This window comes from Ammospiza caudacuta, chromosome 17 (assembly GCF_027887145.1).
Source record: "Ammospiza caudacuta isolate bAmmCau1 chromosome 17, bAmmCau1.pri, whole genome shotgun sequence".
Classification (NCBI taxonomy): Eukaryota; Metazoa; Chordata; class Aves; order Passeriformes; family Passerellidae; genus Ammospiza; species Ammospiza caudacuta.
Window position 1 is genome coordinate 10,814,691 of NC_080609.1, and position 25,585 is coordinate 10,840,275.

General features: G+C 42.8%; 1 protein-coding gene across 2 annotated transcripts; it reads right to left on the bottom strand.

The window, feature by feature from the left end:
- Positions 1–365: 365 nt before the first annotated feature.
- TECPR1 (tectonin beta-propeller repeat containing 1) lies at positions 366–25,102 on the bottom strand. 2 transcript variants are annotated; one of them, XM_058815837.1, is made up of 25 exons: positions 25,055–25,102; positions 21,810–22,042; positions 19,951–20,133; positions 19,334–19,456; positions 18,538–18,663; positions 16,869–17,043; positions 16,675–16,775; positions 15,221–15,322; positions 14,643–14,788; positions 13,310–13,818; positions 12,401–12,546; positions 11,328–11,483; positions 10,679–10,828; positions 9,890–10,047; positions 9,112–9,239; positions 8,925–9,027; positions 8,156–8,252; positions 7,698–7,777; positions 7,339–7,395; positions 5,717–5,891; positions 4,699–4,834; positions 4,301–4,393; positions 3,567–3,673; positions 3,011–3,130; positions 366–2,337 (listed from the first exon to the last, which is right to left on the bottom strand). In XM_058815837.1, the coding sequence occupies exons 2-25, from the start codon at positions 22,038–22,040 to the stop codon at positions 2,140–2,142; spliced, it is 3,600 nt and encodes a 1,199-aa protein (XP_058671820.1). In that variant the 5' UTR covers positions 22,041–22,042; positions 25,055–25,102; the 3' UTR covers positions 366–2,139. The 2 variants fall into 2 exon arrangements, with proteins under 2 accessions (XP_058671820.1, XP_058671821.1); XM_058815838.1 differs by lacking the exon at positions 18,538–18,663.
- Positions 25,103–25,585: the final 483 nt, after the last annotated feature.

A 25,585-nucleotide genomic window follows, 5' to 3' on the forward strand; every position in this document is an offset into this window, starting at 1 on the left:
AAATCTAGTATTTTAACAGTGCTCTTGATGAAGAATTGCACTTTAAGAACCAATTATGCTGGTATTGCTCCTAAATATACACAGTTTAATGCTTGGGTTGTGTATTTTTGACTTTCTGCAACCAGAGGCATTTCAAATATTAAGCCCAGAATGGCACATCATATCTGGCTATAAATACAGCAGCCAAGGAGGCAGGTGAGAGTCACCCCTTCCCTGAACACTCCATCCCCAAGGGACAGTCAGGCTCTGGACACAGGCATTTTTATGGAATTACAGCTGCTGGTTCCACAGTGTAGCAAAGTACAAAGTGCTCTGTTCTTGGACATGTCAGAAGAGATTAAGAAGCATGTTTTTCTGATAAATTACTTTTATTTTTCAAAATTGCTTCAGTTTAAAGTCACTTTTCCATACATTAACTAGCCACAACAATGACATTATATTTTTTAATTAAATAATTTTCTAAATAATATTTTAGAAGGCAAATACTTAGTACTCAAACATAAACAACTTATAACTTTTTTTTTTTCACTTTAACCCAGTTTTTTACTGTAAAGTAAGTGAAACTTGGCAATGTAGGGAAAAATGCAAAGGTACATTATAAAGCTTATTGTATGCAATCAGGTTGATTGTTGGAGATGTAAACACTGACTATTAAAAGGAAAAATCTTGATACAATGCAGAGAAAAATACAATCCTAATAATTCTCTAAAAATACATGTAATAAAGTTATTTATTTGGACAAGATACTGTGCAAGTTATGCAAAACCTATTATGGTAATTAATGCAACACATGATTTATGCTTCTCCCACAATGAATGTATAAACCAGAAATCTCTGTTCACATACTGGAAAGATCAACAGGTTCTTTTTTTTAACAGTAAAGCATCTTCAGTCTTCATTCACATTTGGACTATAAAACAGTGCTTTCCTTGGCATTAAATACCAAATATATTCCTTAAATACGTGCAAACATAAGTCTTCTACTTCTACAAATACAGTACTGAGACACACCAAACTGTTCATCATATAAAAATAACTTCATGTAGAGTCACACACACAGAGGAGAAATGAATGTAAACTGTCCAATCATGATAGATAAGTCAGGAAAAAAAGCTTTTTCTTGAGAATAGAAAGTGATTTCATGTTGGAAAAAGGGATGGATAAATCAGTTACTCAAAATGAAGAGCAGAGCTTCATTCTGAACTGCTATCAGTGTACACTGGCAAACTCCACTACTGTCAGTAAAGTTGTTTTGCATTCTTACTACTGTAAAGTCAGTTTAAGACCTTCCTTTAACTTCTACAGTATGAAAGCATAATTTGCAATGATCTGGAACAGCCTCCAGAGTCCTGTGCCTTCCAGCCTCCTTAGGAAGGCATCTGTGTCCCTCACCTGTCCCAGTTCTAGTTCAGCTGAAGACAGAACATGATTTCCCAGTGCTTGCAGTGACAGTTCAGAGCTGAGCCCCACTGAGCAGGCCTGGGCTCTCCAGTGGCTCCCTGAAACCAGGGGTTCTGCTGCCTCATTAACACACTGTGAGAAAAGACAGCAAAAACTGGCCCTTCCTGCTAACTGCAGCCTAAGCAGAGTTGTGCAGAATTTGATTTTGCTGATGGGAGCAAGAACAGCCTGAGCCAAGTCTGTCCTTAGACATGGAGCCCTCCCATGAGCAGAGCTCTGTGCCTGTGTAAGGGCCTCTACAAACAGGGCCAGCTGTGTTTGCCTGCATTCATTCAAATTGAAACAACATTTTCATCTGTGCTCAAAGATGAATCTCAAGGACAGCGTGCAAGATGTGCGAATATGAGAGAAATGTAGGGAGCATAAAAAATAGAAGTAAATGCAGTGATCATGGGTGCAGATATTCACATTTGCATGGTGTGTAGCAGCTATGGTAAAGGGTCAGAAATACATTGTGGTTAAAAACTTTGCCTGCTTTGACAAAACTATGGACTCTATCAAGTCACATTTTACACAAGATACATTAGAAGGAATCAGTACTTAAAATACCCCATTGCAAAGTCCAGTTCAGTCAAACATATTAGTAGCACAAAAATGTTTTTCTCTCCAAGCAGTAGACATCTATTTTTTTCCCAACTATTTCCTACTGCTTGTCAGGAACATGTAGATGGCAACAATTTAACAGTTAACAGAATTTCTGTCCAATTCTTGACTTTCACTGACCATCAGAGGGGTCTTAGAGTGTTCTGTTTTCTCTTTACTCTCCTCATCTTCTCCCTCCTTCGATGCTGCCGGGTTTTCCTCTGCAGTGTCAGGCACAGCACCTCGAGATGCCTCTGTTGCATTTCCTCTGACTGTAATGTGCTCCCACCCACCCTGAAAAAGGGACACAGAAACTCAAAAGGAGAAACATCACCCTGTCAGTGCTGGATGTGATGTGATGCTTTATGTGCACTGCTAGTTTGTTCTGTTTGTTCATGAGGAAAGTAATCCTGCTCTGAATCAGAAAAAAGGCTCCTTGTAAAATGAAACAAAACACAGCAAACCTCCCTGACAGGAGTTACAGTGGTAAACTTGAGGATTGATTTTTATCACATTGAGAATTGAGATTAGTAGGGTCAGGCATTCATAACAGAGCCACTGCAGATGTTCCCCTAATTTGAAAGGTGGCAAAACATTGAAATAGCCTTTCTCAGAACATTGAGAATATTACTGGATACAACAATGAGGGGTATTCATGTGCAGGCTAGGAAGGAATCCACTTTCTTTTAAATGGCTCTTACTCCACTAGTTTTTTCATTGTAACTTTTAAATTACCTATTTAAAATGAATACTTATCAAATGCAAATAAATAACTTCCCAGCTATGACTGCACAGCCCATTATAATAACTTCATTATAATAAACCTGGAGGAAAATATCAGTTTCCTACAGGTATATCCAAGCTTTCCAATGCTGCCCAGCTGGGCAGGATGGCATTTCCCTTTCTCTGTGAGCCCACAGACATTGGGATGTACAACTTCAGGCAGTTGTGTGCCCCCAGCACTTACCCCAATACCATAATCCCAGGAGAGGCCTTTGGGTTCCAGGGGCTGGACACCAGTCCGGTGGCAGACGGTCCCACAGCTCAGGCTGTGGCTGCCCTGCACTTTGTCAGCTATCACCCACACCTCAAGGAAGCAGAGAGAGGCAGTAAAATGTGCTGCTCTTCCCAGATGTCAAATCTCTGTCTGACCCCTTTCAAAAATCAGGCTTGTTCTTCAATAGGCTGAAAATGCTCTCATTTAGGCAGAGAGACACCCAGACAAACTATAGAGCAGCGTTATAATTAAAACATTGCCAGATAAGACTTGGCAGGAAATAGATTAAATATATAAAAAGCCTTTTTAAAATATATAGCCTTATTAAAAAAATGGGAAAAAAAAGTAATGAGGCTTTTTGCAGCAGAGGGCTTGCATTCCATCTTGCTATCAGATTCCAACATTGAGACAAACATTTTGTGCAATGAAGTTAAACAAAACTAAGACTGAAGAACATTGAATTATTAAAGTATATTCTACATAATTTTTAATAAACTCATGAGATACAAGGAAGCTTAATACACACCTGGTCCAGGGGCCCCACAGACATTTTACGGATATTGTTGGAAACGTGATCCCAGGTGGATCCTTGAGGGTAGCTGGGAGTGATTCCCTGCCTGTACCAGAGATTGCCTGGGAAACAGAGAGTGCTGGTTACAGCCCAGCATGGCTGCTTGTCTGAGGTGCTGCCAACAACATCAATCAGGAATTCTTTCTGTGTTCCAGGGAAATGCAGTTTTGGCTAAGGTGTTACAGAGATGGACAAAATGAAGCTCCCACTTTGGAATTCGTATTTCTGTAGTTATTGCTTATAAAAAATAGCAAATAATCTGTTGTAAAACTTCTTAGGGAAGAATGTTCATATAAGGAACTAGGCACTAGAAAACAAAATGAGATGAAGATCCCTGAATCTGTTGTTAAAGGCTTGTTTCTTGTACAAAAGATGCTTCATGATTTATCTGTTTTGGAGTCCAGACAAAACCCAGCCATGCAATTCTCTGACATGGATTTGTGTCTTCCCCCACTAGAGCACAGGTGCTGGATTGTTGTTACCCAGGGCACTGTCAGATACAACAGCCAAGCCTTCAGAAGCAGAACTTAATGCACTGCTATTCCAGAACCTTCAGTATGAAATATTGCTCCCTTTGGAGCACCAGTATTCATCTGTCCAGTTCTAACTTAACCTCTTCTTTTTAAATCACTCTGGTACAGACTGCTGTACTTTTTGTAGCACTGACTAATAGTTTTTTAAATCCTTACCATTTTTATCCAAGACAAACACAGATGTTCGTCCCACTGAGACTTGCTTTAACTTCTGTTTTTGAGGTGAAGGGATATGGTACCAACAGTCACCTAAAGGTCACAAATCTTGAGTTAAGCATTGCAAAAATAGAATTAGGTATAGAAATGTCTGCAGCTGAAATCCATTGCTGTGCAGGAAAGCTGTGAATGACATCACACTTCATATATTTTTAACAGATTGTTTTTTACAAATGAACACTTTCAATTACACAAGTGAATAGCAATGAACCGCTATAATTATTGCATTATTTGTATGCACAGTTTTGCACAGCCATGGGAAAGGCCTCTGTGAAACAGATTGGACTTTTTCAGACATGGCAGTGGAGCAGAGCAAAAGGCAAAGTCCAAGTTCTTACCTGCAGGTTTGTTTGGAGACACTGAACCCCGGTAGAAGGCAGAACCATCTCTGGCAATAGCCCACACTTGGTAAAATGCTCCAATGGAGATGGAAATGAAGGGCTGATCTGTTCCCACGTGCAGCCAGGATGTTCCCTAACAAATCATGGGAAATTAATTGTGAAGCAGTGCTTAAAACCTCCATGACAAAATATTGTTGATTATTACCAAATGAGAAAAAACCCACACGGTGAAAAATGTTCTGGAGAATAAATCTTACATAACTTTATGACTGAACAGAAATGATCCTCAAAGATATTTGGATATACAACTCTTTGAAAATAACTAAGTTGGACCATGGCCTTTTATATTAAAATCACTGCATTTTAGGCATCTACATGTCTCTGAACAGCTGGACTAGAGTCTTCTTTTTTTTTCTTTAATTCCTCACAAAAATCAGCTGATACAGGATTTCACATTCCAGACACAGTATTCCAGTTCGCACTGCTGCACAGCCTTACAGATCAGGAAGGAAAAAAAGAATTAATTATTTTTCAATTTCTTGTAGTTTTTCTCCAAATTCTACTAAAGCATTTTCTTTGATGTTTTTCCTGGTTTTTATCCTACTGGTATTGAGGTCCTAGAGTGGGACCATGCTTCACAGAGTCCATTCCTCAGCAATTCCTTTCAGTGGGATACACCTGTTATCAACCATTTCAAAAAACAAACAAAAAAAGAAGATCTAAGCTGCCAGTGCAGAAAGTGGAAGTAAAATGCTTCATGAGGAGATGGCCAGAGCTGAGAGAGGCTCCTGCAGGTGGTGTGGCACAAGCTCAGGTGGATTATGCAAGAGAAGCACTATTAAAAGGAACGTGGGCAGCAAAGTGTGCTACAGCTGATGGACAGGGATGTGAAAATCTGGACACAGAGGGATGAAAAATAACAAGGTGCTTTGAGAGAGGGCTCTGTGTGACTGTATGTACTTGCATATCACATTAAATACATCAATAAGCAGTAAAAACAAACAGGCAGCCTTACAGCTGGATTTTGCTGTGTCACTCCAAGCCTGCAGAGCACGTCTCCTTTGTCACTGATTGCCCACAGTGCTACTGATTCTTCATCATCTGCATCTGAACTGGGAATTATGGAGATGTCCCACAGGGTAACAGGAGGCACTTCCAGCCATGGCCCGTTGGTGACTATCTTACATTTTCTGAAGCAGAAAAAGCCCAAACCTGTCAGAAGTATGTACTTTCTATAACTGGTTTCCCAGTTTATTGTTGACTTCCAGTCCTAAAGTTTTTTTCATTAGGTAGTGCTTTTCATTAAATATTAGTATTTTTAATTTGAAAGAGGTTTTTAACAATTAATTAGGTTTTTAAATTTGAGCTAATTTTGATTTCTCAAAGCTTCTGTTGTTTGTTTGGTTTTTTTTTTAAGTTACTTTATAAAACCAGGACCACTCAAGAAGTCTGCAACTGGTGCTACACTGCTCCATAGCTCTCTTAGACTCACTGGGCAGCAGCAGGATTGTAAGTTCCAGAGAGAGCTCCACACCCAGCTCATTCCTTCCTCTGTCTTGATTAAAAGAATAACTTTACAATTCTTTTTTGGTTGGTCTGTTAAAAAGGTTATGTAGCATCTTGAGGTAGGCAGAGGTAAAGCAGCTCTAAATTACAGACTTGGTAAGTCATGCTGGGACTTTGTGTACTTCTTCTGTGGAAACTGCACCAAAGTAGTGCTGTCAATTATTATGTTAGACTCTATCCTCACCACAACAATTTCATGTATGAATAATGTTCAGAAAACATCAGGACATTCCTCTGCTTTCTAGTTCTGAAAAACCACATCCAACCCTGAGCCAATTTGTTTTCAATTTTCAATTGGTAGTTAAAACAAGAGGAAGTATTTAGACTAGAGAGTATTTCTAAGTTGCTTATTTTATTTCAAGTCACCATTTTGATTTACTGGGTTTGTTTTGCTGCATATCCTGAAATAACACTTTTGATGCTACAGAATCTCACTCACTTCAGAGCTTTTTGTACAGGGGGCAAAATACTTTGTAGCACCAATACTAAACCCAGCAGTGTGTGAGCTCACAGCAATTAATTAGTACAGCTATTAGATGCTCTAGTATAGAAAGCACAGAAAAGTTGGAAAAACAGGGAATGCACAGACTTCCTCAGCTTACAGAATACAATGGCAGTTTGCTGTTTTCTGGGTTCCACCTGGACATTTCCTCTGACTGAAATGGGGTTGGAGTATCTGTGGCCCAGCATTCAGTATGTGGAATTCATAAATTGAAACTATTAATATAGAAGGCCTATTAACAGCAGTTACAAGTGATGTAATATGTACTGATATACCCAGTGCCTACTATTCCTCAATCATTTACCATAAGGAAAATCAGATATAGAGAAGAACTGTCTGACTTTTATCTACAGATCCCACAAAATCCAATAGGGTAACTACTCACAGAGACTTACAATTAGATACATAATGTTAAAGGTCATCAGTTTCTCTGATGGGTTATTTATTTCAGGTTTCTTTACTTTTTCTTTTGTTGATTGGGTTTTGTTGACTCTTGACCTCATAACAAAAGTAGACTTAGTGAGCAATTAGATTCAACTTCAAATCTTATTTATATTGAGGCTCCTCACCTGGCCCAGCGCCTCCGTCGGACAAAGTCTTTCATTGTCTTGTGCCCGTGGTAGGACCTACCAAAACAGATTTAAACAATGTTCATGAGGATGTCAGAGCATCTCCAGTGTCAGTGCCAGCCTGAGAGCACTGCCTCCATCTGCCCACCAGGCACAACTGCTGATTTTAAAATTCTTCAAGTCACAGTTTGCCAAGTTCACCTTGCTGCCCTCCCTCCCTGCAAGTATCAGCATGGCCACAAAAAGGGGGGAAATGAGGCAGTGTTGTGTCCCTGGCAGAGGGCAGTTAATGTGCAAACCAGAAACAAGAAGCAGTGAGGACTGGAGCCTGGGATTTGGCAGAAGAGGAGTTTCCTTACGCTGGGAAGTCAGCTGCATACTGCCAGCCCTCCCGGTCCGTGCCGCCCGCCGGGCTGAAGTCGATGTACCAATCTGAGACCTGTGGGCACAAAGGGGACACTGGCAGTAACAATCAACACCTAATGCATCATGAACACCCCTTCTTCTATTTACCTCCACCTTTTGGAGAGCAATGACTTGCTAGAAACCTTCTAACACTTGAAATACTTTTTAATTTTTTACCCAAATCTTTTAATTCAGAGGAGGAGAAAATTATCTAAGTCACATTAAACAAAACACCTCACTCAATGCTTAACATTCTTTTAACTATGGAAGATTATTGCTAGCTATTAATGGGGAAAACAAGGTTAAATGTTACAACAAATAACAGAAGAAAATCTGGGCCCCTTGAACTCAAGTCTTATATCCTACTTCCTAAGCCTGGACTTTGTAAAAAAATTTGTAAGCCAAAACTTACCCAAGACCACTGTGGAGAAGGAGGCTTGGTGTTGGTCTTTGTACATTCCTGCAGGCCAGAGGCATCACTCCACATGTATCTGTCTGTGGGCAGACCTCTGTGGTGGTGGAACAGTGCACAAGGAATGCAAGGTCATTTACAACAGGGAGTTCAAAAGGCAAGGGAAGAAAAGCCTTTTTGTAGCACTTCCTGCTTTCACACACAAAACACTGCCATAATTAATCTCTATTTAGAAATATCATGTGAGTGATGAGCACAGTGGGAAAGAATCTGTGCAATTGCTTCCAGTTATAGTAAACTTGAGGACCTTGTAAATGTAGAGTGATATTCCTCACTACCATATAGAACTGGAACGTGAATGCCATATAATTGGATATATATTTTTCTATACTTTTGGTCAAATATCCTATTGAAGGACACAGTGTATTTAGCACAATATGTACAGGAATATACAGATCCTAATAACTTTTCTGTCTGGTCTTAATAGTGAAAGACACTGCAAGTAGGCACACTTTGTGCAATCACAAAGCACAAATCTGTAACACTTTGCCATAATGGCATTTTGACATTTTTGATAATTACGAATTAGAAAATTGAGAAATGCTGCTCCTGCCATCACAGGTTAACTATGAATGTTGGAACAGACAGAAGACAGAGTAAGTGTAATACAGTATTACACAGTAAGTGTAATAATTCTTCCAAGCTAGAACAAAGCCCTTGTTTCATTTGACAGTAGTAGTGTTAAAATAAATAAATGCAATAAAATAACCTGCTGCTGTATCCAGTGACAGGGTTCCACCGTTGGTTCTCATAGATGTAAACACATTTCACATCTGACTGTGTGTAAATGTTATCAGCACTGCTGGCCAGTCCTGTGAGGAACAAACAATGTGGATGAGAATAAAGCTAAAGCTCGAAGACATTACCTTTTAAATTCCATCACTGCCAAGCTGTACCTTGGATGAAGCCTCCTCCATATCCACCAGTGTAAGCCCAGGCTGTGTGGTCGTAGCCGATGCCCCACACCACGCCCCGGCTGTTGCTCTCCACCAGCCGCAGGTGCCCTCCCACCTGCCGCCAGAACCTGCCAGGGAAGGACACTGCACTCAGCACCACATCCTGCAGGGATGGGGCTTTCCCACCAACAACCCCATCGTCTTCAGCACAGGCAACTGCTCTGCTCACTTGTCCAACCACTGAGCAAACTCTAAGTGAAAGCAGCTGCCAGTTGAAAGCATTTCCCTCTGAACAGCTCCCAAAAAGCAGATGGCATTGTTCTGCTTGAGGAGTTTGCAGTTCCATATTGCCACAGTTGTCATAAAAACTGTCAAGAAACTGCTCCTGGACTGTAGTGTCTATGGAAGACTGAGAATTTCAGATTTCTTGACTTAGATAAAACTGAAAGCTCAAATTATATTCTAATTACAGCGATTAAATTTACTTTCAGTTTAGGCTATCTCTTATGACATTAAAGATACAATTTTAAAAAATGGGATCTCAGTGAGAAAGGCTTTTGAAATCACAAGGATATCTCCAGCATCCAAGAATTAAAATATGTTTTGGTGAATTTCTTCACATGCAATCATGAGTAGAAAGGCAGCCATTAACCCTGTCAGTGAGAGACATCTGCAGTGTACTACACACTCCAAGAGCCCACCAAAGCCACTGAACTGACAGGACATTCTTTGCTGGATGGCATCCCATGCAGAAAGAACAGCTTCAGAAGCCTCTTACATTTGGTCACATGGCATCAACTGGGGTCCGGCCTCCAGCTCAGGACTTGGCTCACTAACAAAGATGTCTCCTTTACAAGTGACTGACCAAATGGCATGGTGAGAAGGAGGGCCTTGAATCCTTCTGCTTTCACAGCAAGACATGTTCAGCAAAGACAGCTATAAAACAAGAAGCAAAAAAAGCTTCCATTTACAGTGAGAACAAAAATTCTCATAGAGATGGTCAGTATTGTAAAACAGAATTTTACCTCAATACATTCTTGCCAATCATCAAAGTGAATTTGCAGGTTTTTCTCAAAAGGCACTAGAATTCAGTGGTTCAGAAATTATTATACAACCACTGGGACTGCTGTGGTTTGCAGGAGCTGATCAGGATGAAGCATCTCTCAGGTTTGCCCCTACTCCAGTGTATCTATGCCTGTCTGCCTGTACAAAAGACTGCAGCAATGAAAACAGAGAATGGTTCTTCTACCAATGCAGAAGAACACAATAACTTCATTCAACTCCTATTTCATTCCTACCCTAATCTATGTCCAGAGATAGGAAGAGAATGTAAAGCAATATTGGTGTTGCTGTGGATAACTGCAGCACGAGAAAGCAAACAGGCTTCAGAGGAGATAACAAGCCTCAGGTGCCTTTAAATAAGTTTGATCAGATGGTTTAAATACCTACACTTAAAAACCAGATGAGTAGCCCCAAGAGTTTAAATGTAATGCTGACATTTCAGAGACTGGATTCTATGTTTAATTGCAGATACTGCCAGCTTGAAATGAGAGATGCCCAGATTTACCCAGTCATGCATTTCTTGCTCTGTTGCGGCTGCCAGGCGGATTGGCCATCGCTGCTTCGTCCTCTCAGGTGTGTACAGGGCAAAGGAATGCTTGGCTTCATTCAGCACTTCAACTATTATGGTCACTTCATTCAGGAACACATGGATGTACTAAGACAAGAGAAAAAACACCTGTGACTAAGGCAAACCTTCCACAGAGCCAGGATTTTGCACTTCTGGTCTACAAACAAGGCATTCCTGCCAAGGACAGCAAAGAATCAATTCTTGGCACAGAGGGAATGAGACTCCACTTCCAGCCTCCCCCTACCTATGATTCCTATTGCCTGCAGGCATTAACCCTACTTGGGAAGACCCTGTCCAGCCAAGCTGGGTTCTTCACAACCAAGAACTTTGAATTTCCAGAAGAATTCCTAATTAGTGCAGAACTGATGGTTTAAGCAGTGTGAGTGGTTTGTGACTGGGTTTTTCTGACACAGCACTGACACAGCCCAGAAAAACTTGGGATTTGCTGGTACCTGGAGTTACCTTTGAATTGCCAAACCTCAGAACAGCAGGCGCTGTAATTTGCCTCCTTTAAAGAAACTGTTTCCCTTTCAGAGGCTTCCCTTTGCCAAAAGCAGCTCTCCCAGGGGCCTGCAGCTGAACACACCTTTTTCTCCTCGTGGTACATGTAATAGATGAACAGGATGCTGTCACGCATCCCATCACTCCCCGTGAACTGCTCCAGTGCTACTCGAACATCCATCCACTTATGAGGCTTCCAGTTCCTCCACCACTGCAAGGCTCCAGTTTTAACCCAAACTGACTGCAAGGCAAACACAAAAGGAATAAAGAAACTGCATGACTCTCTTTCTTTCTCCCAAATGCTGGGTTTGTGCCCACAAGTTGTGTCTGCTGCAGGTTAGTCTGTATCACACCTCATCATACATTCATACACCTGTATCACACATTCCCATATGGAAACTCATAAAAGTGGATAAAAAGATACTGAGTAGCACGTGTACAACAATAGTAACATTTTTACCCTGCAAGAATGCAGTAGCACACAGGTAATAACTGACTCAAGTTTGCTCTTGTTATAACACAACCTCTCTTTGGAATTTAAAGGCTTTTGACATAATTTTTTAAAACTTGATTAAACCCTTGGACTCCAAATGTTTTTAATCAAATAATTCTAGATGTCATTTGGCAATTAGCAAAGAAGGGACCAACAATATGAATGAATCTGAAAAGAGCCACGGAGTCATAACAAAGGGAACATCAAACAAAACTGCTGCTATTTATGTGCTGCCATTGACGTTTGCACCATTTATTTACGCAAGTTGAATTAGTCCTAATGGCCACAGAGAGGGAAGCTCACCTCCCTGAGTCACTGTTTCAATTAAGGTGCCTCATCTTGTGGTGGAATAATTCATACAATGTTCTGTGGTGCAACCATTTCTCTGAGGATTTGAGGTCTCACAGTACCCAAATAATGCTGACCAATGCTTTGTTTCTTCCTAAACAAAACTATCTGATAATGCTTTTAGATGAATACTGCTGCACCATCTTTGACAAGCTGTTAATTTCCCACAGGGAGCTCAGACATTAATAATCCAGGAAAGTTGTCACAGACAGAAATAAGGGCAAGAATATAAAGCTGACAGTAAGCTCATGTCAGAAATGTATTATTGATTGCCAGATGTGTTTAGAAGATAAGAGATAAATGTCCTCACTGCTTACCTGCTCAATAGCCTGCTCATAGTGCCTGAAATTCTCCAGTTCCCGCTTTGTCCTTTCACTGAGCTGCTGAAAAATCTGCTTCCTCCAGGCTGCTGTCTGTGCAGGAGTGATGGACAGGGACAGAGACTGCACAGATGATGACAAACCTGGGACAGAACCAAACCCAATAAACTCCAGTGAGCTTTGAGCACAGTTCTGTGAAAGGTAAAACACGGCGCTCCTTAGAACACTAGACTGGAGCAACCCAGTCGAACACCATTTTAATAACATTGATAATTTGGAATCAATGTATTACAGCCAAACTCTGTAAATGATTCATAAAGAAAGGATCACTAGATAGATTATATAGAAGCTTTTAAAGCCATAACCTTGTAAAAATGAGAGATTTGTCACTAAACTGTAAGATAATTAGATAATATACTGCAAGATAATTAGATAATATACTGCATCACGAGTTAGACTGTTAAATACTGGGATGCCACAGTTCATGGTTTATTTTACCCATTTCAGTAGGAATGGCAGAGTGAGGCAGTTATTGCCAGCATCTGCACCTCCCAAGAGAACCCTTTTCACTCCTTCCTGTTACTGCTCAGTGATATTATGTGTTTTGCCCCAAGCTGCAGTTTCAGTACAATTAAAAATGAGATGGAGATCCAGCACAGATTACTTTATGAAATTGCTACAGGAACTCAAGAGAAAATATCAATTTTACATTTATTTATCTCAAGCCCAAAATGCTCTACAGCTAAATACTGCAGCACTATGCTCAGACATGAACCCATTAACAAACTGCAGTAAGAGAAAGTGGGTTAGCACAAGTGGCTTTGCTCAGAAAAAAACAACATTTTTCTTAAAGAGCATATTGAGCTGTGAGTGGAACTGGGGTGTGCTGTGGTGACTGGCCAGTACCTGATGGAGCAGTGAACCACTTCAGTGGGCTGTGCAGATCTACCAGACAGCCTCCCCCAGACACCCAGGCCCACAGCGGGTGCTCATCGGCTCCGTACTGGTCCTCAGCTCCCACCGAGAAGGCGCCCAGGGAGGAGAGGCTGGATGTGTCTGCAAAGCTGCTCACAGACAGCACTGGATGCTTCTGAGCCTCCTTCAAGTCAATGTTTATCCACTGCAGTTCTGCAGAAGGATTTGGGTTTGCAGGAGATTTATTCATTTTGAGGTTATCTTTGCCATTACTAGCTGAGGCAGCAGTGGCTTCTCCTTGCTCAGAGTGCAGAGGATCCACAGGCAGCCGTGCAGATGTTTCAGCCTGGCTGGCTGGGCCACTCCCAGCAGCTGCAGCTCCCAGCAGGGCAGGGCTGGCAGGGCTCGTGGGCAGCTCTGTATCAGAGGAAGGATCTGCATCACCCTGAATGACCGCGCTTGTTTGGTTCTGAATATCATCAGTAAAGAAACAGCCAGCACTGAAGGACAAATAGATAATTAATTATCATCCAAAGCATTGTAAATCAGCACAGGCCTTAGATTGCACACACAGAAACTGACTTAGTGTTTCACTGCAGGAGAGAAACAGCAGACTTCTCTTTTAAATGTCAAATTGTATCATCAGAGGAACAAGTCCAACACAAACCTGGCAAACTGGTCTAGTAAATCTGAAACATAGGAAGGAATTTTACTGATCTTTTCAAACAATTGGTGGTGTTGGCTGGCTACAACTCTCAGGAAAACACATCTCATTTTCTGAATACAAAATAACAAATGGGATTTTTTAAAGCCCATTATTAACTTCATGATTTTTGTCTTTGCCAAAAGGAACTTCTCAGCACACACCCTGGCTCAAACAAGTCAGATCCATTGGTACGTGTGGTACAGCCCAGAGGCCAGCAGGCAGGGGGAGTAACTGATAGAACCTCCCTAGGAAAAGAAACATACAGTGACACTCAGGATAATTCCTAAGTGGAGCTGACACTCCTTCATGGTATTTCATAAACAACATCTTCTCTTACTAGAGACTACTTCCAGATAGAGCTCGTAAAGCCAGAGGAACATGCTTTACTGCAAGCATGCAGTGAATTCCAATGTGGGAGCTTCAGATTCTTCTCTGAGTGCAACAACTGCTGCTTATTATTAATTTTAATGGCAAAAATACAATTGCCTTTTGGCATACATAATTTTTAGAGATGTCTTCCCCACTCCTCCTTGTCTGTACCCCTTGAATCTAAAGAAATATCTCCTAGCATTGAAACCCTTGCTGTACAAAGTCTTGAGCAGGTATTTCATGAAGTACCTGAGGAGACTTGTTGAGCTCCCAGTCTGAGATCTGTCACTCTCCCTGCCAGACACAATTGCCTTCCACGTCTTCCCACTGAGCTCACTTGGTGTGACACCTTGACGGAAATAGATCGCTCTGTCATCGCAGCCGATTCCCCAGACCTGGGGAGGAAAGGGCTTGGTGAGGGAAGTGGCTTGGCATGCAGAAGGTATCAGATACAAAGAAGGTGCAGTGGAGCAGAATTGAGCACAGAAAACTGCTGGGCACAGCATTTTCCTTTTGTGTTCTTCCTTAATGCTGACATTGTAGATACAGAACAAAATTCTGTACCAAAACCAGTCTGCACCTCCCTGTGCCATACAAGACACGTGCTGGCTGTCACCTTCAGGTCACAATTGCAGAATTCACCCTCTTTCCCTCCCAGCAGTTTAAGCCCAGGGTCCCTTTGTCCAGCCAGCCCTGCTGGCACTGCTGAGAGCCCTCCCCACGTGTGAACAGCTCTGCACTAGAAGGAACATACCCTTAGAGGTAACATTCCTTTAGAGGGGAATGTAAATATAAATACTCTCTCAGCTGCTCCCCTGCTCTCTTACCTGGTTGTTTAAGCCTACAGTTACCATCATCATTTCTCCAACCATTTCAATCCAACTTGTCCCACAAGGATTATGTGAATTCACTCCTCTTCTAAACCACACCTACAACAACAACAGAAAGTAAATTTTTCTCCTTCTGCTCTAGCAGGAATTTAGTTTCTTTAGTGGATTAGTCTTAACCTCTAAGACTGACTTGCCACATTGTCTTAAGAAATCAATTACTTCCTTGATTCTTTATCAGATAAAGATAAAAGAGTTCACCCAATAGTACCCACATTGTGTGTCCACCTGCAGCCAGAAAAGCCAAAAAAGGAGACATTTTGTAGGACTTCCTGTGACAGAGTTAGCTTTTATGCTCTTGGAAAAATACTTTCTATTACAATCACCACATAGGCTGGTTTTGATCACTCTGAATGGGCTCCTAAATAGTGTTCTTACATTCAAACCCTAGAAGCAGAGCTGCCAGAGGGAACTGTCAGGGGGATGTCTTTAGCAGTACAGCTCTTTAAATTGTCTCCCCTTAGATCTGACTTTACCAATCTGAAAGTCTCTGGGCTGGGCACCTGGAAGAAGTTCCCTCTGTATGTAGCTTACATCCATACAGTCACAGCAGCAAGCAGCTCCCTTAGAAGCTGTTGGCTGAATCCCATAACATCAGGATGCTTGACTGCCCTGTGGCAGATCTGAAGGAAAATGCACCAGCCTATCTCCATTTATTACAGTGGATTTATGTGGCAGATGGAGCAGGCTGGGCACAGCCTGTTGCCATGGCTCAGCTGGCAGGTATTGACTCACTAAAGCAGAGAAACTCAACAAAACTGCTGCACAAGCACAGAGCTCAGGCCTGGCTTTGAATTCAGTGTGAAGGAGCAGGGAGTGGGACTCCATCATCTTTATGGGTCCCTTCCAACTTACGACATTCCATCATTCTAAGTTAAAACTCTAGTAAGAAAGTAATCACACATCCACATAAGAGATATCTCACCTAATTAAATACCAAAACCCCCACATTAAAAGACTGATGAAGAGGGAACTGTTGCAGTAAGAAGATAAAATAGCATCATGCAGGAAAGTGTAGATGAGAATACTCCCCCTGCTGCTTTTGATGTAAAATTCAGTCTTTGTGGAAACAGGAGTCACTTCAATTTTGATGCTCAATATCCCTTAGAAGAGGCTCCTCATCCAATCCCCACCCACATCTCCATCCACCTGCCAAATCTGTCTGACTTGGGTATAGAAATTTCCTTCCAAAAAAACCCAAAAGGTCTTAAAATTCAACTCAACCATCACAAACCACAGAGCATTCCCATAACAGCAAGGGGAGCCAGAATTCCCCAAACCATGGGGACAGAGTTCAAATCACCAATGCTTCCTGTGCAAGTTACACTCCTGTTTGAGAGCAGCAGACAGGGAAAGGGAAGGAAAAAGCAAAAGCAGAACATGAGCCCTCTTACTTTTCTGTCCTTTGTGACACACCACACCACATCAACACCCACAGAGACGTGCATGATCCCATTTTCAGAGCTTGGAGACTCCACAGTGCTCCAGGAAACTCCTGCAAAGACAGAACCCATAAGGCACTGTAGGTTAGTTTCTTATTCAACACTACAAATCAAAGGGATTTCCAGCCAGATTTAAGAAACTTTACCTTGAGGGTTATTCCTGTCAATTCCTTCTCTCACAATAGCTTGCCCTTCCCAGAGAGTTGCCCAGAGGAGGTCATAGGGTCCACAGCTGATCTGCACAACTTCTCCAGGAGTGGTGACTAAGGACCATGTGGAACCTTCTGGATTGTGATGGCAGACATTTTCTCTGTACCATACCTAGACAAGTTTAAAAAAACAAAACCAATTAAAATAAGGAAAAAATATCACTACAACAATGAAACCATTGAGACGAGTAAAGACAAACTGGAAAGAACAGCTCTCCTTTAACAAGAGGATTGTTTTATGTAGTGTATGGCACTCTGACCTTTAAAGGTATGTTTTCTTAAATGTTGATTATGCAGTTGAAGCTATTTCCTTATGTACTAAGGGAGGAGGCTGTTCTACAGAGCAGCTTTTGTCATGGAACTACATCTGGATTGGGTGCAGTAACCTATTGCTACAAGTTCTGTGTATATTTCAACATTTAAACCACTTCAGTGTATTTCAGGGCATGTTATATAAACCTAGAGTGAACAAATACATAACACAAAAATGTTACTGTTAGCTGAGAGCCTGGCCTCACTTTCACTGAACACAGCTTGTCACAATATGGGGGAAAAATCCATTCTCTGTGCAGCCTTTGGTGACATTCAGCCATTTGTTAGTCTTGGACTGCAATTTTCTGTAGATCACAGTCAAAATAGAAAGGTCAAACATAGAAAGTATCCTGTGGCAGTCATATAAATGCTCCACAGCATGACTGCTGAGTGCTGAATCTTTGTTTTTGGGAATACTTTATTTCCCTGGGGACTTCCACTGGGGAAATAAAAGCATTTTTCAGTGGCAGTCAAGTAAGGCTTTAGACTGGGATGCTTGTCATGTATTACTAGAAAGTATGAGGAATAGGGAGTTTTATTTTAAACAATGTAAGCAGGATTGCTTGCCTCTCCAGGCTGTGCCATATGTGACTGAAAGCCATGGTTAAAAAGTATTACATTCTGAGACCACAAGTTAGAAAGTGTCTAGACACAAAGGAATATTAGATACATGCTGTATGAAGGAAGAATGAAGGAAGAAAAGTAAGAGTCAAATCTTCACAGGATTGAGCAAAAGAGGAGACCCCATGGAGGCTTAAAACCAACAACCACAGAGAAAGATATATAGTTTTCAATAGAAAATAAAATGAAAACATGTCAGAGCTGGATGCCACATTGCTAGGTCAGGAGGTGATCACTTTCCAATCAGTAAGTCTTTGCAAACCATTTTGTAAACTCTTGAATCACCCCTGTCTCTCCACCCCAAAGGCACAGCACAATGCTTCACCAGAACCTCTGTCAGGCTCCTTCTCCTGGTTCCCAGCACCACAATCAGCATTCTGGGCATTTTTCAAGACATAATACACTACTACTCAGCCCCAGTTTTTAAGGTTCACCTGTTCATAGAGGTTAAAGGCTTCCATAAAACAACAACCCTAGAAGTACTAAGCCCTTCCATTTACAACACAAGTTGTTACATAATGCAACCCCAAAGCAGCTTTTCATCGTCTGCCAGATGCACAAGCAGCGCATTTCCTTACCAGTGTAAGACACTAACAACCCTGCCTTGCTATACAAGTATTTAACTCCTTTTAACTAGTAATTTTATTAGAAAACTTAGGGAACACACACATACCCTTCCTTGCAAAGAAACTGCCCACACTGAGAGGCGGCCGAGAGGCTCATCCGTGATCTCCCAGCCTCCGATGGAGATGTCATTGAAAGGGTCTGGCAGCTGGTCTGGTTCATCATGGGACACAATCTGCAGCAAGGGGAAGGAAGGTTGAGGAGAGGAGACTCTGCAAACAGCTGGCTTGGTTGGTGGCATAACTTGTGTCCTGCAGATTGGTTCTGTATCACCCCTAGACGGGCTGAGCAGGGAGATTCTCCCTCTCACTCAAGGCCTCCATATGTAGAGAGGGGAAATGCTGCCAAGGCAGCATGGAGAAATCTGTGTTTTGCACCTTAACTAAAGGAAGTTTTTACTCACAGAACAGTGCATACAGAATTGGAAAGCTGAAAGATCACAAATTACAAATTTTGAATGTTCTTAGAATGGAAGAACAATTATTAAAGAACACTTATTCATACAGATAAAGCACATAGCTTGTGAATGATGCAAGGCAGGTACTACCTTGAATGAGAGTGTCTTGTTACAAAACCAAAGGAAGTTAAAAAGTTGATCTGAAATTTGCAAAGGAGCTGAGCATCCATCTCTAATTGCATCACATAAGATTTGGCACCTTATTACCACAGGTTTCCATGAAAAATCCCAGCTTTCCATTTATGCTTACAAGAATTGCAAGTTGGAAGTGAAAGAATCCAAGTCAAGCTATGACTTCCAGAGAAGTCATAAAAAAATAACTTTCCTGCACTTCTAAGTGATTATTTCAGACAATCAGTTTATTTAGTATGTAAAAGAGATCCAGAACCTTTGCCCAAACGTCCCGTGATTTGTATCTCCTGTATCTGATCCATCTCCTGCGTCTGACACAAGAATTCCATCTCTTATCCTTTGTGTAGGTGCTGGGGAAGTCTATGGCATAAGTCCAGCCCTGCAAACAGAGGTTTCCTTGTATGAATAACAGGATCAAGGGAAAGCTTGAAGTCATAACTCAGAGCAATTCTGCACAAGAGTCACAGCACAAGTCACTCTGTGTGTCTCTAGAGCCCTGATTAACGGATCAGCTAATTCCATGAATGATTTGTGAATCACGCCCAAATTCCTCGGGGTGATATACACACAACAAACAAGACACAATAAACATTTTACTTTCTTCATATAAAGACCTTAAATAACAGTGGCATTCAGTTGCCAGGATTTTGGGGCTTGATCAAAAGAAAAAAGCTTCTACAGAAGCTCCTATACACTTCAAAATTCTTCAAACAAGATCCTTCTTTCTGTTGTATTAGAGTTGAGCTACTTCCCAGAAAGAATTATCTACGGCAAGTTTTATTTTTACAGACTTTTTTACACTTATATAAGTTCCTTCCATTTTACAGAGTAAGGATTCCCAGAACAGATCTCTTTTTGGTATTGTTCACCTACCCCTTTCTCTGTTGGTTCCCCTCCAATATTTTCATCCACATACCAGTCAGACTCCCACTCCCAGTGTGGTGAAGGCAGTGTGAAACTATCGAGCTGCTGGTGTTTTAGCCCGCTCACATCACTCCACTGCCAGCGGTCACTGGGCAGTAATTTCTCACAAAAGCCACCAACTGGATTCCAGCGCTGCCAGAAATAATAAATAAAGGATTTTCTTGGAGATCACATTATCTCATTGCACATCTACAGGGAGTCATGACATGTTTCTTATTTTCTGCAGTAGAAGAGGAATAAATTCCTGGGGTGAATGAGAAAGTGCTCACTCCATGAGCCCCTCCCTGACACAGCCTTTGGAGGAAGCTTTTTTAAATATCAGAAAAGGGCTGACTGCAGAGCTTGTCCCAACCAAGTCATTTCCAGCTACATAAATAGGACCATCTGATGCTATATTTCACCAGGCACTGGGCTTTTTTCTTTGGTGATGTATGGCACTATGACACTGCAGCATTAGGGTAATGCTGCATGGATGGCCTTGGTATCTAATCTACTCCCAGAGAAAGATGATTCATATCTTGTCTGCACTAGAAAAACAGCATTGCCTCTGCCAGGAACAGTGGTGAGAGAACTGTATCAGCAAATCTCCCCTGGATCTTATATTTTTTCCCTAATCTGCCTTGAATCAGTTACAAAAGTGATAACACAAGGATTTTCACCAATACTGTCATTTTTTTCCCTCCCACACTCCTACATACTATAGAAATACTGTCAAAATCTGTCTTGTAATACTGTCTTACATTTTAGGGCACGTGGAAAATGAGTGGTGCAAAATCTGTCTATAATCTTTACACAAAATATTATTTGCTGTTACTAGAAATCTGGCTGAATTGCCTTGCACATTATCTGCAAACTACTTCAGTTTAATTTCTTCATTGCTAGCTCTTGTAGAGTATTTCTTTTTGTGGTTTCATTACCTAGAACAAACAAAATTAGAATTTTAAAGTAACAAATAAAATTTTAAATTTTGCATTTTTAAAGAACATGTTTACACAATAAAAGGAACAAACTTAAATGACTGAAAAGCTGTATCAATATTAAATAATGTATAAAATTAATTTGTTGTACTTTTACCCATGCAGGTAAGTTAATATCTCTTCCCTATTTATATTCATTCTATTGCCCATTAGAAATCAGAGAAATGTGCTCAAGAAAATTCATCAAATTTCTCTCTGAATTAACTTTTGGTTAACTTACAACCCAATTTGGTAAATTTCCTTTAAAACGCTGTTTTAAAGACATTATTTTGAAGTGCATCAGATAGAAAGGATGACCTAAACACTTCTATGCAAAATTTGGAAATGTTGTACTTTAATGGAAAGTTATGCCTGTATTAGAGAAGTCTTTGGAACACTAAGTAGCATTGTTTAAATAATAATATATTTTTGGTAATATATTATCAGAATATATGATCATATATAATATATTTCTAATCTTTGTTGCATGGAAGTTACATGGGACATTTTCTTAAGGGGATTGTGTATTTGTCACTAAGGAAAGGAGAAATGGAAACCACTCAGTGAAAAGGGTGAATGCTGAGTCTGAAATGGCTCACACAGAACAGGCTGGCGTTCACACTGGCATTGTTTTTGCTAGGAACAGGGAAGTGTAACTCCTTTGGGAATTTAAATACTCCAAGAATAACCTGGTATTTGGCACATATATGTACTCTTCAGAAACTTCTGATAAAAAATGAAAACAAATAAAACTGATCAATCCTCCTGTGACAAAAACACATGAGACAGCTGATGTAGGAGGTGCTGTCAGCCCAAGCAGTGGCTGTGTGAGAGGTGCTGTACCTGTCATACCTGGTTCTCATAGGTTTCCTCCTGGTATCTGATGGGAACATCTCCTGAGAACACGTAGGTGTACACCTGGTGGTCACAGGCTATTCCCCAGCAGCACTGTTTGACAGCAGAGACCCTCTTGAATTCCAGCTGGGTGTCCTTGCACAGCTCCCAGTACTGGCCAACAGTGGAGAGAGTATAAACCCTCCCAAAAATGTCAACAGCCCACAAGAGGGAACTGGGCATGGCCATATCTGAAAGGCAAAACCAAGGTTATTGCTGGAAATTATGGGTACAAAAATGGATCTTGAATCTACTGCAGATCAGTCACGCTCTGAGCCATCATCAGTCAAATTAAATAAAGATGTAAGGGATGACTTTTTAAAATGAGCCTGTGCAAAGCAGGCAGCCAGACCTCTTTGTCAGCGCTGTGCAGCCAACACCTCTCAGATGTCCCTGAAAAGCCATAAGAAAGACCTTTCTACTAGAGCTTTCTACTGTGCATGCTACAAGAGCTCAGAAATAAACAGGACAGCTCTGGCAGGCTGGGGACCGACATGAAGCAGCACAGACCATCCCACAGCAGGCAGCTCCACTCTCAGGGTCTGCTAATGCTGCTGGTGCTGCACACCCTGCTCATCTCAGCTCCACAAAGCCCTGACATCCCCTGATCCTCCTTCTCAGCCTCCTCTCTGGAACAACACACCTACACTGGCACAAAGGCAAGCATGTGAAAGGGAGCTTCTCCAAAAGCACACATCTGGATTTAAACCATGGACATCCTGCCTGCCTCTGCCAGGAAAGCTCTTTCAAAGCATTCTGGAGCAGATCCAGCTTCAGGATCTTTACACGTAGGTGTGATGAGTTTAAGTACACACAGAGCATGGTTTGGTAGCAGAGACCTGGTTGAGTTCCATTCTGGTTCTGTCACATAATAACCTGTCATTTTCTGAGCACTGCAGCCCTGCCCTTCTCAGAGGGGCGAGGCAGGTGCACATCAGTCCTTTCAGAAGCCAAGAAAGGCCAGGGTATTTCTGTCACTTGACCTTCTGGGTGCCATCAAAACAGACAAATTTTGGTAGTTCTCTATGTTTCACAGTCAGAATTGCTAATGAATATTTTGAAATTTGCCTTCAGCTCCTTTAATTATGGAGTAGGGAACTGGGAGAGGAAAGGAGGAAAGGGGACTCAGATCCAACACAATAGAAGAGGAATTCTTGCTTGCAGTGGGTGTGGAACACTGCTGCTTTGCTGTCAAATGGCAACTCTGCTTTTAATACAAGACCCTAAGGAGAGCTGCCTGCCTGCTTTCTGATAAAAGAGGTGGCACACAGGGACTGACTTGCACTCTGTATGTGAATGGCAGTGGAGAAACTGTGGAGAATCTCACACAGCTGGGTCAGTGTCAAAGAACAGCACAGGAAATTCCTCTGGGATCCCAGGGAGAATATATCAGGAGTCCTTGCTTCATAGAATTGCTGCTGCTAAATACCTAAAAACCTGGATCCAACAGGTGAAGAACAGGTAACAGTGATAAGAAAACACATAGTAGCAGAGAATCAGTGATACCAGGGGAAGATCATGAGCAAAATTCTCCTATTGGCTGTAGCATAACTAAGATGAATCCTCTGGTTTTCAACATTTCCCCTCTTTGTTGCTGGGACTTTGAAAGCATGAATCTCTGTCTGCTCTTGGATCAGCCATTAATCTTTTGTATATCCTCCTATAATGGAGTACAGAAGGATATAACATGGAATAATGGAACAAAAAGAAGAGGAGGTGAAAATTAGTGTGGGTATCACTGGGAAAATAAAGGCTGTGAAAATAACCCTTCAGTATTGGCACTTAAAATATTCCAAAGCAATGTTTATAACAGAAGAAAATATTATACACTTCATCTTAAATAACCAGAATACCAGAGAGTCTGGAGTGAAGGAAGCATTATAGATAATGCAACAATGACAGCTACCTAGCCAGGTAACAAAGAAAAGTGATGCTTGGGTCTCTTAAAGATGGACAAAGGTATAAATGAAGGCCTGTACCTGGAATGACAGTCCAGGCAGGCAGGAAGGTATCTGGAAAGGTTCAGGAAAAGGTGATGAAAATTCCAAAGATTACGAAGTTAAGAAAAACATAGATGGGACAAATAAAATAATGCAAGTGGTTTAAAATACTTAAGGCAGCCAAGACAAGTGAGAGTTTCTACATATTCCTTCATCTGAACTTTTGAGACAGTGTCTGGGGAATCATGGGAAAATCCCAAATGCATTTGGGATTTTAAACTTTAAAGACTTCACTTTAGGCCCCTGTGCACTGGCTGTGCTGCAGAAGATGAAGACAGATATTGCCCAGTTTTGAAGGATTCTCAGTGCTGCTGATTTATGTGCTTTTCAGTGAAGGCAGAAGTTGTCAAGTAATCTCAGGGGCCTGGAAAAAAAACCTGATCTGCTGAATTATTCCTCATCCCACAGCTCAGCCAGGTAATTTCAGAAATGCTTAAATGAAGAAAACATATTGGTAATTAAAATTTCCAGTGGCCTGGCGCATCACTGATTGCTACAGAATTAATGAAAAATATCCCAACTCCTTGCACATAATAAAAGCAATGACGTTCCTCAGGAGAGCAGGGCCCTGTCCCCGAGTTCAGGCCGTGGCGGTGGCAGGATGTGAACCACCCCAAGACTGGACGTGTTCCGAGGCACACCGCGCTCACATTTCTGCTCGGTGTCACACGAACCGAGCGGGGACTCCTCCGGTACCCCCGTCCGGCCACGGCCGCGCCGCTCGGAGCCCGCGGGGATCCCGGAGCGCTCCACGGACGCGGCAAAGCGCGCACCGCGCCCGGCAGCGCCGCTCGGGGCCCGGGCATTAAGGCCGGATCGGCTTAGGAGCCGTGCGGGGCTGCGGCGCCGCCGGCCGCGGGCGGCCCCGGGCCGGGCACAGCCCCGCTCCTCTGGGTCGGCCCCGGGCCGGGCACAGCCCCGCTCCTCTGGGTCGGCCCCGGGCCGGGCACAGCCCCGCTCCTCTGGGTCGGCCCCGGGCCGGGCACAGCCCCGCTCCCCGCGGGCTGCAGCGGGAGCGGGCGCGGGGCTCCGCCGAAACGTCCCGGTCGCCCCCCACGCCCTCCCCGCGGGGGCTGCGCGGAGGTGCCGGCACCTCCCCACGGCTCCGCCACTGCTCCCGACAGCGCTGGAGCCACCGGGAAGGGCGGCAGGGGCCCGACCTCCACCCACCCTGCCCTGCCCGGCCCCGGGCTCGCCCCTCACCTGCCTCCCGCCGCCCAGCGCCGCTCCCGGCGGAAGGCGCCGCCGCGCCCCGGCAGGGCAGCCCCGGGAAGCCGCGGCCGGCGGGGAGCGCCGCGCCCACACCGGCTCCGAGCGCCGCCGCCATTGGCGCGGGCCGGGCGCGTCACGGCCGGGGCGGCGGGGCAGGGACCGCGGGGCTCCGCCGGGGCCCGGCTTGGGGAGCGCCGGGGCGGCTGCTGCGGGAGCTCCAGGGAGGGCGACGGAGCCGAGCAAGGGACTGGAGCGGATCTTGTGAGGGAAGGCTGAGGGAGCTGGGCCTGTTCGGCCTCGAAAAGAGACGACTGAGAGGGGACCTCACCCATGGGCAGAAATATCGAAAGAGCTGTCAGGAGGAGGCTCTGCTTGGTGGTGCCGGGCAATAGAACGAGAACCAGCGGGCAGAAACCGATACAGGACGTTCCACCTGAACATGAAGAAGAGCAACTTTCCCGTTCAATGACCAAGCGCTGTCACTGTTTGCCCAGAGAGATGTGGAGTTTCCTGCACTGAAGA

Excerpts from the sequence above, each read along its gene's own strand:
- TECPR1 (XM_058815837.1), bottom strand. The coding sequence starts at position 22,040 with ATGGCCATGCCCAGTTCCCTCTTGTGGGCTGTTGACATTTTTGGGAGG. Across the intron at positions 20,134-21,809 it reads AGGAAACCTATGAGAACCAG|CGCTGGAATCCAGTTGGTGG; the intron begins GTATGACAGGTA and ends TATTTCTGGCAG. Across the intron at positions 13,819-14,642 it reads AGCTCAACAAGTCTCCTCAG|TGCTGGCTGTTTCTTTACTG; the intron begins GTACTTCATGAA and ends TTTGTCCTTCAG.